Genomic DNA, 12,460 nt, shown 5'->3' on the forward strand with positions numbered 1-12,460 from the left:
GGAGTCTGACAGCAGTGGGGAGGAAAGACCTGCGAAATCTCTCCGTCCCACACCGTGGGTGCCGCAGTCTCCCACTGAAGGAGCTGTTCAGTGCTGTCACAGTCTGCTGCATGGGGTGGGAGATGTTGTCCAACAGGGATGACAGCTTAGCCGCCGTTCTCCTGTCACTCACCACCTCCACTGGGTCCAGAGGGCATCCTAGAACAGAGCTGGCCCTTCGGATCACCCTGTTCAGTCTCTTCCTGTCCCCAGCAGAGATGCTGCCGCCCCAGCAGACCACACCATAAAAGATAGCAGAAGCCACAACAGAGTCATAGAAGGTCTTCAGGAGTGGGCCCTCCACTCCAAACGACCTGAGTCTCCGCAGCAGGTACAGCCTGCTCTGCCCTTTCCTGTAGAGGGCGTCTGAGTTATGAGTCCAGTCCAGTCTATTGTTCAGATGAACACCAAGGTACCTGTAGCTGTCCACAGCCTCAATGTCCATACCTTGGATGTTCAGTGGTTGCAGTGGAGAATGCTTGTGCCTGCGGAAGTCTACCACCAGTTCCTTGGTTTTACTGGCGTTGATCTGGAGGTAGTTCAGCTGGCACCAGTCCACAAAGTCTTGGGTCAGACCTCTGTACTCCTTGTCGTCCCCATCAGTGATGAGGCCGACTATTGCAGAGTCATCAGAGAACTTCTGCAGGAAGCACTGGGTGGAGTTGTGGGAGAAGTCTGCAGTGTAGATGGTGAAGAGGAACGGAGCCAGAACCGTTCCCTGTGGGGCCCCCGTACTGCAGACGACCCTGTCCGACACACAGCCCTGAGTCCTCACATACTGTGGTCGGTCGGTGAGGTAGTCCAGGATCCAGGTAGTGAGGTGATGGTCCACTCCAGAGTTCACCAGCTTGTCCTTTAGAACCGAGGGAAGAATGGTGTTGAAGGCACTGGAGAAATCAAAGAACATGATTCTCACAGTGCTTCCAGCGGTCTCCAGGTGAGCGAGGGAACGATGTAGTAGGTGAATGACGGCATCATCCAATGCCAGGCTGGTAGGCAAACTGAAGTGGGTCCAGTGATGAGCTTATTAGGCGCCGAAGCTGAGCCAGGACCAACCGCTCCAGGGTCTTCATCAGGTGGGATGTCAGAGCCACCGGCCTGTAGCTGTTGAGGTCCTTGGGGCGTGAAGTCTTTGGCACTGGTACAACACAGGAGGTTTTCCAGAGCTGTGGGACTCTTCCCAACCTCAGGCTCAGGTTGAAGAGGTGCTCCATCACCCCACACAGTTGGTCCGCGCAGGACCTGACGACCCTCGAGCTGATGCCATCTGGACCCGCTGCCTTCTTGCCATTAATCCTCCTCAGTTCCCTCCTAACCTGGGTGGTTGAGAGAGACAGGCTGGAGCCTTGTGTTGAGTGTGTATTGGATGCTGCAGTTGGGGGTGGGGGGGAGTGAGCAGGGTGAATAGAGGAGGTGTGAAGTGTCTGAGGTGGAACAGCAACAGTGGGGGTGGGTGAGTCTGCAGCCGATGTTGCAGACTGCCTCATGGCTGAATCAAATCTGTTGAAGAAATTATTCAGTTCATTTGCCCATCTCACATCCCTCCCAGGCAGAGAGTTCTGCTGTTTGTGGCCCGAGATGGTTCTGAGGCCTCTCCAGACTTCACCAGCGTTGTTTTGTTGAAGCTGGTTCTCCATCTTCTGCCTGTAGCTTTCCTTCCCATTCCTTATCAGTCCCCTCAGCTCTCTCTGCACCCTTTTCAACTCCTCTTTGTCTCTGGATTTGAAGGCCCTCCTCTTCTGCCTGAGGACGGTTTTAATTTCTGGGGTAATCCAAGGTTTGTTGTTGGAGAAACACCGTACAGTCCTGGTAGGTACGGTGTTATCCACACAGAAGTTTATATAGTCAGTAATGCATGTAGTAAGGCTGTCGATGTCCTCTCCGTGGTCGTCACAGATCACCTCCCACACAGTCGACTCAAAACAATCCTTAAGAGCCTCCTCGCTCTCCTCTGACCATCTCTGTACTGTGCGGGTGGCTGGTGGCTCCCTGCGCACTAAGGGCTCATACACAGGGACAAGGTGCACCAGGTTGTGATCAGATCTGCCCAGGGGAGGGAGAGGTGATGAACTGTATGCCTCTTCTGCATTGGCATACAGTAAGTACAGTGTTTTATTGACTCTGGTTGGGCAGGTCACATACTGGGTGAAGGTGGGCAGTGTGGAGTCCAGTGAGGCATGATTGAAGTCCCCTGATATTATGAGAAGGGCTCTCGGAGATTGTGTTTGCAGTCTGCTGACCACAGAGTGGAGAGAGTCACAGGCTGCATCCGCGTTGGCCGAGGGGGGGACATACGCTGTTATCGCGATAACATGCGAGAACTCCCGGGGCAGGTAGTACGGACGCATGCTAACGGCTAACAGCTCAATGTCTCTGCTGCAGAGTTGCTCTTTTACAGTGATGTGCCCAGGGTTACACCATCTGTCGTTCACAAAAACTGCCAGTCCCCCTCCTTTCCTCTTACCGCTGTCTCTGGTCCTGTCCGCTAGCAGCAACTGGAATCCCGGTAGTGTCACGCTTGTGTCCGGAGTTAGCGATGTTAGCCACGACTCCGTTAGCATCATGATGCTACATTGCCGGTACTCCCTCTGTGACCAGGTTAGCGACGTGAGCTCATCCATCTTATTGGGCAAAGATCTTACGTTTCCAATAATTACAGAAGGAAGAGATGGTCGATAACGTCTCCTTCTCGGGCGACGGCGCTCCTTCCCAGCACGACACCCCCGTCTTTTCCTCCTCAGCTCGCTGGGAATATCGGGTCTGTCCGCCGGCAGTACCGCTGCAGGACGCAGCGCTAACAGCTGATCCTTACTGTAAACAAAGGATCTCTGCTCTGGGTCCCCAGACACGGGTGAAAAAAGTAGAAATAAACTGAGAAAAACGACCAGGACTAGCACAAAACGGTAGAACATGGTTGCAGAGTCTAATTACTACGGTAATACGTTAGTTATAAAAAAATTACGAGAAAAAAGATAAGAAAGAAAGAAACTCAGAATGAGCAGAGCTGCTGTAACAGGCTGCCGCACAAGGGGGGCGCCGGAAGCTGCCCTTTGTCTGTAGTTTGATTAGTTTAGAAGTGTCTTTTTAGACTTTCCCAGCAAAGACATCTTGTTTCTGGGACATATTGTTTTAGATTGTTTTATCTCCCAGCTCTCTGCTGACGAGACTAGCACCATATATGGATTTGTTTATTTTATCTGTTTATTATTTTCTTATCCTGTTCTCACTGACTCAGTGATCTGTGCCTATAAAAAATGCCAAGCCGCTGTTCATGGTGGTGAGTTGCTCTTAGCAGTTCACCCGTGAACACGTTTGATAAAGAAAGTAACTTTGTCTCATTGTGTCTTTATTTCTCCTGGGTTTTTTACAGAGTTTTCTCCCAACATTTCTTGGTCCTTCGATGCCGAAGCACCTCCATCGTGTCCCATCTCCGTGACCAGTCCACGTTGTATGACTGTCGACAGCTCGCACACCAGGTGTGTGATAAAAGTCCAAGAGCGTTAAATTCGGGTTTTGGCCAACGTCTTAGAAAGCGACCCACGGTGGTGGGGCCCGATCGAGGTGGACCAGATCCGGCGACACTGACCAGGTAGATACAGACACACTGACACAATCTTGCGTAAAAGCGTATTTTAAATTCAGGGAATTTGAAATAGCGGAAGTAGCTCGTCGACTGGTAGCTTGGAGCTCGTCGACTGGTAGCTCCCCACTTCTGTGGGTTTTGGTTTGGAGCTCTGGGTAGCTCCCCCAGCTGGGTCTAGACAGGGTCTAGGGAGTAAGTAGCTCGTCTACAGAAAGACTGGCAGCTTCCCTTATGATAAGGGTTCCAATCGCGCGAATAGGTGTGAATGTGAATGTGTGTGTGTATCGTTTTAATTAACGGAGCAAGCTGAATTTTCACGGTCCAATAAGAGACTGAGCTGCTCCTACTGTGTTTTTCTTTTACTGCTGTTCACTGACGTGCTGGTGAGTTGAGAGAACGGTCGAGTTCCGTCTCGTAAAGTTCACACCGCTTTTGGAAATAGTCCGAAAGTCGAAGGGCGTGTGAGCAACCACTCTCGTCTCTAATACCAGCGAAGGTGATAGCAGCTGTATCGTGTATATATTACTTAAACAAAAAATAAGTAAATACATAAATAAGATGGGTAATCAAGCAAGTGAAATTAAAACTCACTCCTGCTGACGAGCAGTGGTGAGAAAAGCAAAGTCCAGGCGCCGGACAAAACAATGTCTGTAAATTGAGAAATTTAAGAAAACAAAATATAAACAGTCAGAAGAACAGAATCCAACTGCCAGTTTAGTAAAACCAGAAGACGAGACACTGTGCAGTCCCCACAATCCTTTTAGTAAACCATCACCCATTCCTGCAGCCGCATCTGCAGCACCACCCATATCAGGAAGAACATAATAATCCCTTATTAAGTGAAAACTAGAGATCAAAGTAGTTTGAAGTAGTTTAAAAGGGTTGAAAACAGTGACACATAGTGATTAGGCATATGATTGAAAAATGCCCAGGTTTAGAGCTGTGAGCAATGCAAAGTTTAAATATATCTATATATGTATAAATAGGAAACAACCCTAACTTCAAAGTTTGAAATGTGTGAGATGCATGAATTGTTTGAAAAACTAGAAATGATCTAAAAATGCCCTAAGTGGAAATGTAGTGTTGCATCTATAGAGGAGAGAAAAAAAAGAAGAAGCATTCTGTAACTTAAAAATAAGGCTGACGTGTTGACAATAGACTAAGAGACTCATTTGCAGGTGGCTATCAGGAACAGATAGGCAAGCAAGGTCACAGACACCAAGGCTGTAGACAACCACGCAGAGAGAGCAGATAAAATAGAGACAACGCCTGCTAGAACCGTGGAGAGGAAGGTCACTTCACACGAGATTGTAGGAGTAGGCCACAGAGAAAAAATGCACAACAGTTTTGAGGCAGCCACTTAAGAACTTACAGTTTTCAAAGGACAAATTAGTTGTAAAGTCAGCTTCAGGCCACACAACTGTACAACAATTAACTGCCCCTTTAGAACTAGTACATACAGCAAGTGGCCGCAGGTGCTTTATTAAATGCATATATGACCCGTCGTGTCCAGTAAATTTGTTAGGTAGAGATGCTCTGACAAAACTTAAGATAGGTGTAATACCAGAAAAGAATGGCATGACTGCTGAGTGCATGCTAAATGACACCCCACCAGAGCCAGATAGCACTAACACAGAAAACAGTAGCCGTGTGTGTTTTATTTAGAAAGAGGGGCAATGCGTATTAATAACAAATGTAAATATGCCAGATTATAGCCTTGGGCTAATTTCCATCTACAAGATGATGAACAGATGTAAGGCAAGGCAAGGCAAATTTATTTGTATAGCACATTTCAACAAGAAGGTGATTCAAAGTGCTTTACAGAGACATTAGAAACAAAAACAGATAAAAGGCATGATTTAAAATTGATTAAAACAAGCAAGCAAACAAACTAACTAATTAACAAACAAACTGCCACCAGAAGTTCTTAGGTGGCTGCCTCAAAACTGCTTTGCATGCTCCTGTGTCGCATACTGTTGTTGGAGCGACAGTTGAGGCTCATCAGCGTCGTGTTTCTGGCACAGGTTGTGTTATTCACACCTGTTCCATGTACATAATAAAGTCAACAATGAGTGTAGTTTGACACAAATGGAGCTGTTAAATTGGAGAAAATTACAAAACTCACAAGCTATGAAGGCAGGGGTGCAGCTTGTCCCTTTGAATCAGAATGACCAGAGTGAGATTCCTGCAGGACACTAAGGATTAAAGACTTAAGAGTCTCAAAGGAAGCTGACACCTGACCTTACTGCTGAAAATGAAACTTCATAGATCTGTCAAAAAGCACAGATGGAATCTCTTGATCTTGAAAAAGCCAAAATGTAGATGCTTTTATAGCTTCTTGAAAACAAGTGGCAATAATGTCTAATTGAATCCTCCATAAAATGGAGGCGTTTTAGAGATTTGTGAAACAACCAGCAGGTGGCAGCAAATCACCTTTTCAGTGTCACCAGACTGCTGTTCACAATACAAAAAAACAGAATAAAATTAACATTACATTAACATTACGTTACATTACAATTACATAGTGACAACTAAGTTGTGTTATGACATTTGAAATTTGACATTTTTTTTTTTTTGCCCCTCCGGTGGTCCTCCTTGGGCTCTCGCACTCTGAGGCCTCTGGATGTCTGGGGCCTGGATCTCCTCCATGCCTGCTTCATGCCCTGGGGGACAGGGCTATGGCTCTCTACATCCTCTAGCAGACCGTTACATGGGGAAACCTTTTGAATACAAGCGCGCTGATCCACACAGGTGTGCACACGCGTGTTCACTGTTCATAGACATAAACTACACCTCTATTGGCTGCTATTTCCAAGCACATTGTGCGCTGTCGGTCCTGCTTGCTACACAACAACATTCAATATTTAGTATTTACTGCTGTTTACACTTAGCTAGATTAATGTGATGGTGTTGTGTTTAGTATGTTGCTTTGTTGTTGTTTTTTTGTTTTTTTTGCTTGTTTTCTCTTCTTTTTCTCTCAACAGGTGATCCAGGAGATTTTTTTTTCTTCTTTCTCTTTTTAAGTGCCCTTTCTCACTGTCCCTCTCCCCTTCTGTATTTCTTTTCCTCCATCTTTCTTTCTCCCTTTCCTATCCCTCAGTCATGTCTGTCCCGTCTGTAAGAACTGAAAATAAAATAAAATAAATAATAACAACAAAGGTCGATGAAATGCGGCAAGGCCGTGATGATCCATTTGGCAAAATAAATCCATTGGGTATCCTTGTTGGTCTTCAGACAAAAATTCTGACGGCTAAAGAACCAAATGGGAGATGGGCAGAAAGAATAATAATAATAATTTGTCATACAAGTTATACACATTTGTTCACTGTGGCCGTTCAGGGTTCGACCCTAAGTGTTCGGGTGGATTTTAGATCCGCCAGTGTGAGCCAAACCCAGGAAAGTCTTGGCTTTATGAAATCTAAATTTATAAGCTATAAGATTACAAAATCATCTAAGGTGCCATTTCAGTGAGTGTGGGAAACAAATCCCTCATATGCAAGGTTTCCTGCCACTTTTAATTATAAATTATAATTATAAAGGGCAGTTATGAAGATTGATTGTTTTAAGATACAGCCATGAGGACAGTTTAATGATTGTGACCAGTGGTTACATACGAAATCTCAGCAGTTCCACAGGTTGAGACCATTTTCAGTTTGAATGAAATATATTTAAACAATCATGGCTGTTATGTTTTCATATCTATTGAATGACATGTTTTTCTCCAATAACGAGAGAACCCCAATCTCCCTGCTCTCGTAGAAACTAGGATTAATCATCCATTTATTAATATCAGATTATTTATCAACATCAGAGAGGCTGCTTTTTTTATACACAGAGTCCAACATCACCAACATGAGTCAGTGAAATGGACATTAAGACCAAGAAAGAAACATTGAAACCAGAGAAGTGACATCTATTAGACATTTATCACAAAAATATTTCAGAATAAATGAGGCTTCAGCCTCAAAAAAAAACAAGAAACAAACAAACAAACAAAAACCCAGCTGAGCTCAAAGGTCCACATTCAACTCATTTCAGCTTCGTAGATTCAGCCACTCACTGTGTTTATTATTTTACAGGAAAAAATGTAATTTCGATATAAACAACCATATAAACACAACAGTTTTCTGATTATTACAGATACAAAAACTTTTTATTTAATACTCTTTCACAGGGTTCATAAAAGACATAGTTTAGTGTCTTTTACATGCTTAACAAAAATAATTAACATCATTTCAAAGAAAGTGAGACCTCAAAATACACAAAACCTTATTTATCCAAATTGTTATTTGTTAGATTTGCCTTTCAGACTGCAGAAATACACACAGCAAATCTGTAACTCATAATGAATAAATAGAAACCTAAAATGCCGTATTTTACAGATTGCAAGACACACCGGATTATAAAGCACAATATCAATAAACTGGTCTATTTTCATTAATAAGGCACATTAAGAGAAACAAAACAGTTTGCATGTCTCTTAACAGATTCCCTTTAGGGGCCCTTAAGCGGTGCCGCTTCATAGGCATGGCCAGAATTCATACATAAGGCGCACTGTCCATTTTTGAGAAAATTACAGGATTTTATGTGCGCCTTATGGTCCGAAAAATACAGTAACTAAAAAGCCCAAAAAGAGACAAATGAAGAGTTCTTAATTTACTTATGTAGTTTATGTTAGAGAGAATTAAGGAATACCAATGGACAGGCTGTGTTTTAATATGAAAACATGGACCAAAATTCTTGTTAATATGTAAAAATATTCCATGAAATAACTATGATTGGTATATATATATAATGTTAAGAAGGGTCCACAGCGATGGGTGGTGCTGCAGATGCTTCATAGGATGTTTGTTACGAGGAGTGCTGCAGGCAGAGCTCAGAGCAAACGCACCACAGATGGCCGAAGTAAAGCCACAGTAAAATTCCCATTGCAGAGAAATGTGCCACTCAAAGTCTGCAGGCTTTGATGCAGTCGAGTCTGTAGACAAATGTAGGGCAGCAGAGAGGTGCCTGTGTGGGTTTCCTCTCAGTCTAAAGATGTGAATGTTACAGTAGCCGGTGTTTCTGGCTGCAGGTGTGATTATTATCATGATGATGAACGTTGTGCGGCTCAGAACTGATGCTCAGTCACCACTAGAATGTCACTACAGTCCTCAGTCAATCTTTGCCCAGCTTGGGTTGGCGTTGCCATAGAAATTGGGTCATTTCCTGTCACATCAAGTAATCAGACTTTTTTTAAATGAGGTAAAAGCATTTTAAATTGAGAGGTAATAAAATCAGAAGGTTACCTGCAGCTCTACGTCGATATAAAGATGCCATGAGGAGAGTAGAGATGAAATACGGACAAAAGACAAGCAGGCGGAAGAGCACTCTGAACACAAGGTGGGGGGAGTGGGTATGAGGGGGCAGTGTTAAAGATGGGGGGAGGATTGTAGCTGTCTGTTTACCTGTAAAGAGAATCCAAATAATCAAATAATTATATGGATAAAATAAGAGATGAAATGCAAGAGTGAAGCTCCTCACCTGTGACAGTGATCCAGCTGGATGGAGACTCTCCATGACCGCTGATGTCACACTTGTAGAGGCCTTCATCAGACCTGGAAACATGCTGGATGGTCATGTGACCTGTAGGCTGCTTCCTGATGAGGGAGCCATCTTTATAGAAAGCAGCTGGGAGGTTGGAGGGAGTGGTCTTTGTTTTACAGAGCAGAGTGACGTCATCTCCCTCCATCACAGGGAGGACAGGACTCTGCAGGATCACTGATCCACCTCAACACAGAGACAAACTACAGCATTTCATCCATTTACACACAGCTTCATCAACACTAACTCCACCCACTCAGCTTACCAGTGACTGTCAGGTTAACCATGTTACTGATGGGACCCTCTCTGGACTCACACCAGTAAACTCCACTGTCATGAGGCACCATCAAAGTCATGTTACAGGAAGAATTAGTCAAACCAGCTGATGTTCCCCATGTACTTCCACACTGAGTCCTCTGTCCTTTGCTTGTGTTTCTCCTCAGAGTCCATCCAGCAGAGCTGTCGTCCTCCTCACAGCTCAGAGACACAAAGTCTCCTTCAAACAGCTGAGAGCTGCTGGGACTCACAGTCAGACGAGCTGTGAGGAGAAAGAATTATAACCCATCCATTCAAACATCCACATTCTTTCACTTATCAAATTAAGTGGAACATTTAGTAATTCTCATAATTGTATTTGTACAGCACTATTTTACTTTTTGACTAAATTTGGGAAATTAATTATTTGGCTGGAAGACAGTGAAGGGAATCAACAGCAGGACTGATGACCACTTGCTAAATACTTTTTTTGTTAGCAGTCTAGTTAACAAAAACAAAAAACACAGTAATGAAATCACTGGTCTGGTAAGATAATCAGTTTTATTTAAGTAAAATGTTCTTACATGAAAGTCTTTTAAGCATTCAGCATACACAGATCATATTCATTAGAGTCACTAAACCTTCACCACGTTGCAGGAAATAACTGTAATCACTGCAAAGATGATAACAGGTGTCACACAACATCTAATATGAGGCATTTCTGAAACATCCTGCAAGGCCCCTTCACAAGGCAAAGAGTTCTGTAGCATTACAATGATTGTGTCTATATTGTGTAGTTTGTTTTACATTTAAACTGTGATGGAAATGGGTCACTAACCTTGCAGTGTGCAGCTCAACAGTAAGCACAAACCTAAGGAAAAATGACACTCAGGTTAGTTAGAACTGAACATAAGACAGCAAAAAAAAACCCCTTCATAGTAGTCAGTGTGTGTAGGGAGAAGGGAGGCCGGCTAGCCTTCGAATAAAGATCACTTGTAATTTATTCTTTTGCTGTCTACCTAAACCTCATGGCCTTAGGTGAAGGTAGGTACAAAGACTGACAGGTAAATTCACAGCTTTGTTTTTGCACTCAGCACTCTCTGGTGCAACATCTACATCACTCTTGATACGGCCCCAAATTGGCCATCATTCTCCTGCTCTTGTTTCCCCTCAGATGGGAATAAGACCCCAATATGCTTGCTGAGTATGAACCATGGCATCAGACTTGAAGGTGTTAATTCTCATTCCCACTACTTCATGCTCAGCTTTGAAAACCTCTAGTGTGAGCTGATAACGCTTCATCTGCATAAAGCATAGATGAGATTCTGACCCAACAAGTCAGACTTACAGCTGGAAATGTGGACAAAGCTCTCAGTGCAGTATACAGGGACTAAATGGCTTGTAGAATCACCTCCTTCAAAATCCACTGAGGGAGTTGGGTTGAATAAATTCTCTAAGTCCACAAACTTCATGTAGACAGGTTCAAGATTACACGATCAGGACCAAAACACCTGAATCCAAGGTTCGACTAACATTCCAGCTGACTTTCTAACATGTTTTGTGGAAAAACTAAGTACAAGAACAGAAAGTGTCCTCTCTCTAAATAAAATAAAGATGTTAGCATGGTTTATCTTTGCAATGTTGCATCGAAACAAACCACAAGATTTCTGGAAGAATGTCCTTTATACAGATCAGACCAAAGTGCCATAGCCAACTGTAGATTAAATGGAGGGATCATGATTTAGGTTAGTCTGCTGATCCAGGACCAACATATTCCAGAGTAAAATGTGAGGCCATCTCTCTGACAGTTAAAGCTTGGCTTAAAATGGGTCACTCAACAGGACAATGGTCCCAAGCACAACAAATCAACATAATAGCTGAAAAATAAAAGAACCAAGGTGATGCACAGCCCCAGTCAAAGTTCGGACCTGAACCTGACTGAAATGCTGTGGTGAGTGCTTAAGAGAGCTTTGCATAAACAGATGCCCTGCTAACCTCAATGAAGTGAAGCTTCATTGTAAAGGAAAATGGGCCATAGAGATGCGAGAGACTGATAATGTCATGAAGGAAAGTTACTGCTGCTTAAGGTTGTTCAAGGTACTGAATCGTGGCAGTGTCGTTAGTCTTTCACAGACTGCACAGAGAGCTATGAAAGTTGTGTTTTTCATGTATTATTGAGCAGTTATAAGTGATTATGTCCTGTCCAGCTGCAACATTAAAGTGATACACACGTTAATGAATCAATCATTAACAACACTGTGGATTTCATTCTATTTAAGAAGGACATTTACTTTTTAAATACTATTTTAAATCTTTTAAAGAGTCTTAATGTTTCTTTCACTTCTTTGTTAACAGTTATTTAACATTAATTGACCCTCCGAGTTAATCTTAAGCTGAAAAAAAAAAACATGGGAAAACAACTTGGTTCGAAATCCAATTAGATGTTTATGAAGTAGAAACAGTCTTTCGAACTGTTTATAGACAGATAATAATTACAATGTACTTACAGAGCTGCCACAGCAGAGATGTCTTTTCCATCCTGCCTCTAGGTAAAAACATATCAATGCTTTGAGTACTTCAGTTACATCTAGTAACCCCCCCCCCCCCCTCCACCCTTCGTCCTATGACAGGATGCCAGCGTTGTGGTTATCACTGACACAGAAATGTTATCAGCTAGTACAGTTGGTACAGTAACTGTGAAGATAAACAACAGTACCTTTGTTAGTGAATGAGATGTGCAGCAATGCAAAAGCAGTCCATGAAAACAGAAAATACTGCAGGACAAGACAACTAAACACAGCTGCCCTATTATAAGACAACACTAAGTAAAATTAAAAGCAAGGCACAACATCCTATCAAAACAAAAGAGGAAGTCGCATCACAGATACACATAGACAAAGACTTGACAAGATACAAGGGAACACTAGGGATGCTAGACTAGATGGATGAATCTAATATGAATTCATTAAAAGTGACAGAATTCAGGATACAAAGTTTCAA

At 43.2% G+C, this 12,460-nt stretch overlaps 1 protein-coding gene across 1 annotated transcript; it reads right to left on the reverse strand.

Annotated features, from left to right (window-relative positions):
• Positions 1-8,447: 8,447 nt before the first annotated feature.
• Positions 8,448-11,998, reverse strand: LOC146713136 (high affinity immunoglobulin gamma Fc receptor I-like). The gene is made up of 5 exons (XM_085437551.1): positions 11,968-11,998; positions 9,471-9,743; positions 9,146-9,391; positions 8,911-9,069; positions 8,448-8,830 (listed from the first exon to the last, which is right to left on the reverse strand). The coding sequence occupies exons 1-5, from the start codon at positions 11,996-11,998 to the stop codon at positions 8,733-8,735; spliced, it is 807 nt and encodes a 268-aa protein (XP_085293677.1). The 3' UTR covers positions 8,448-8,732.
• Positions 11,999-12,460: the final 462 nt, after the last annotated feature.

The sequence above is a fragment of the Copadichromis virginalis genome, linkage group LG3 (assembly GCF_057382275.1).
Source record: "Copadichromis virginalis isolate Kocher_CV1m ecotype Utaka linkage group LG3, C_Virginalis_male_GT1.1, whole genome shotgun sequence".
NCBI lineage: Eukaryota > Metazoa > Chordata > Actinopteri > Cichliformes > Cichlidae > Copadichromis > Copadichromis virginalis.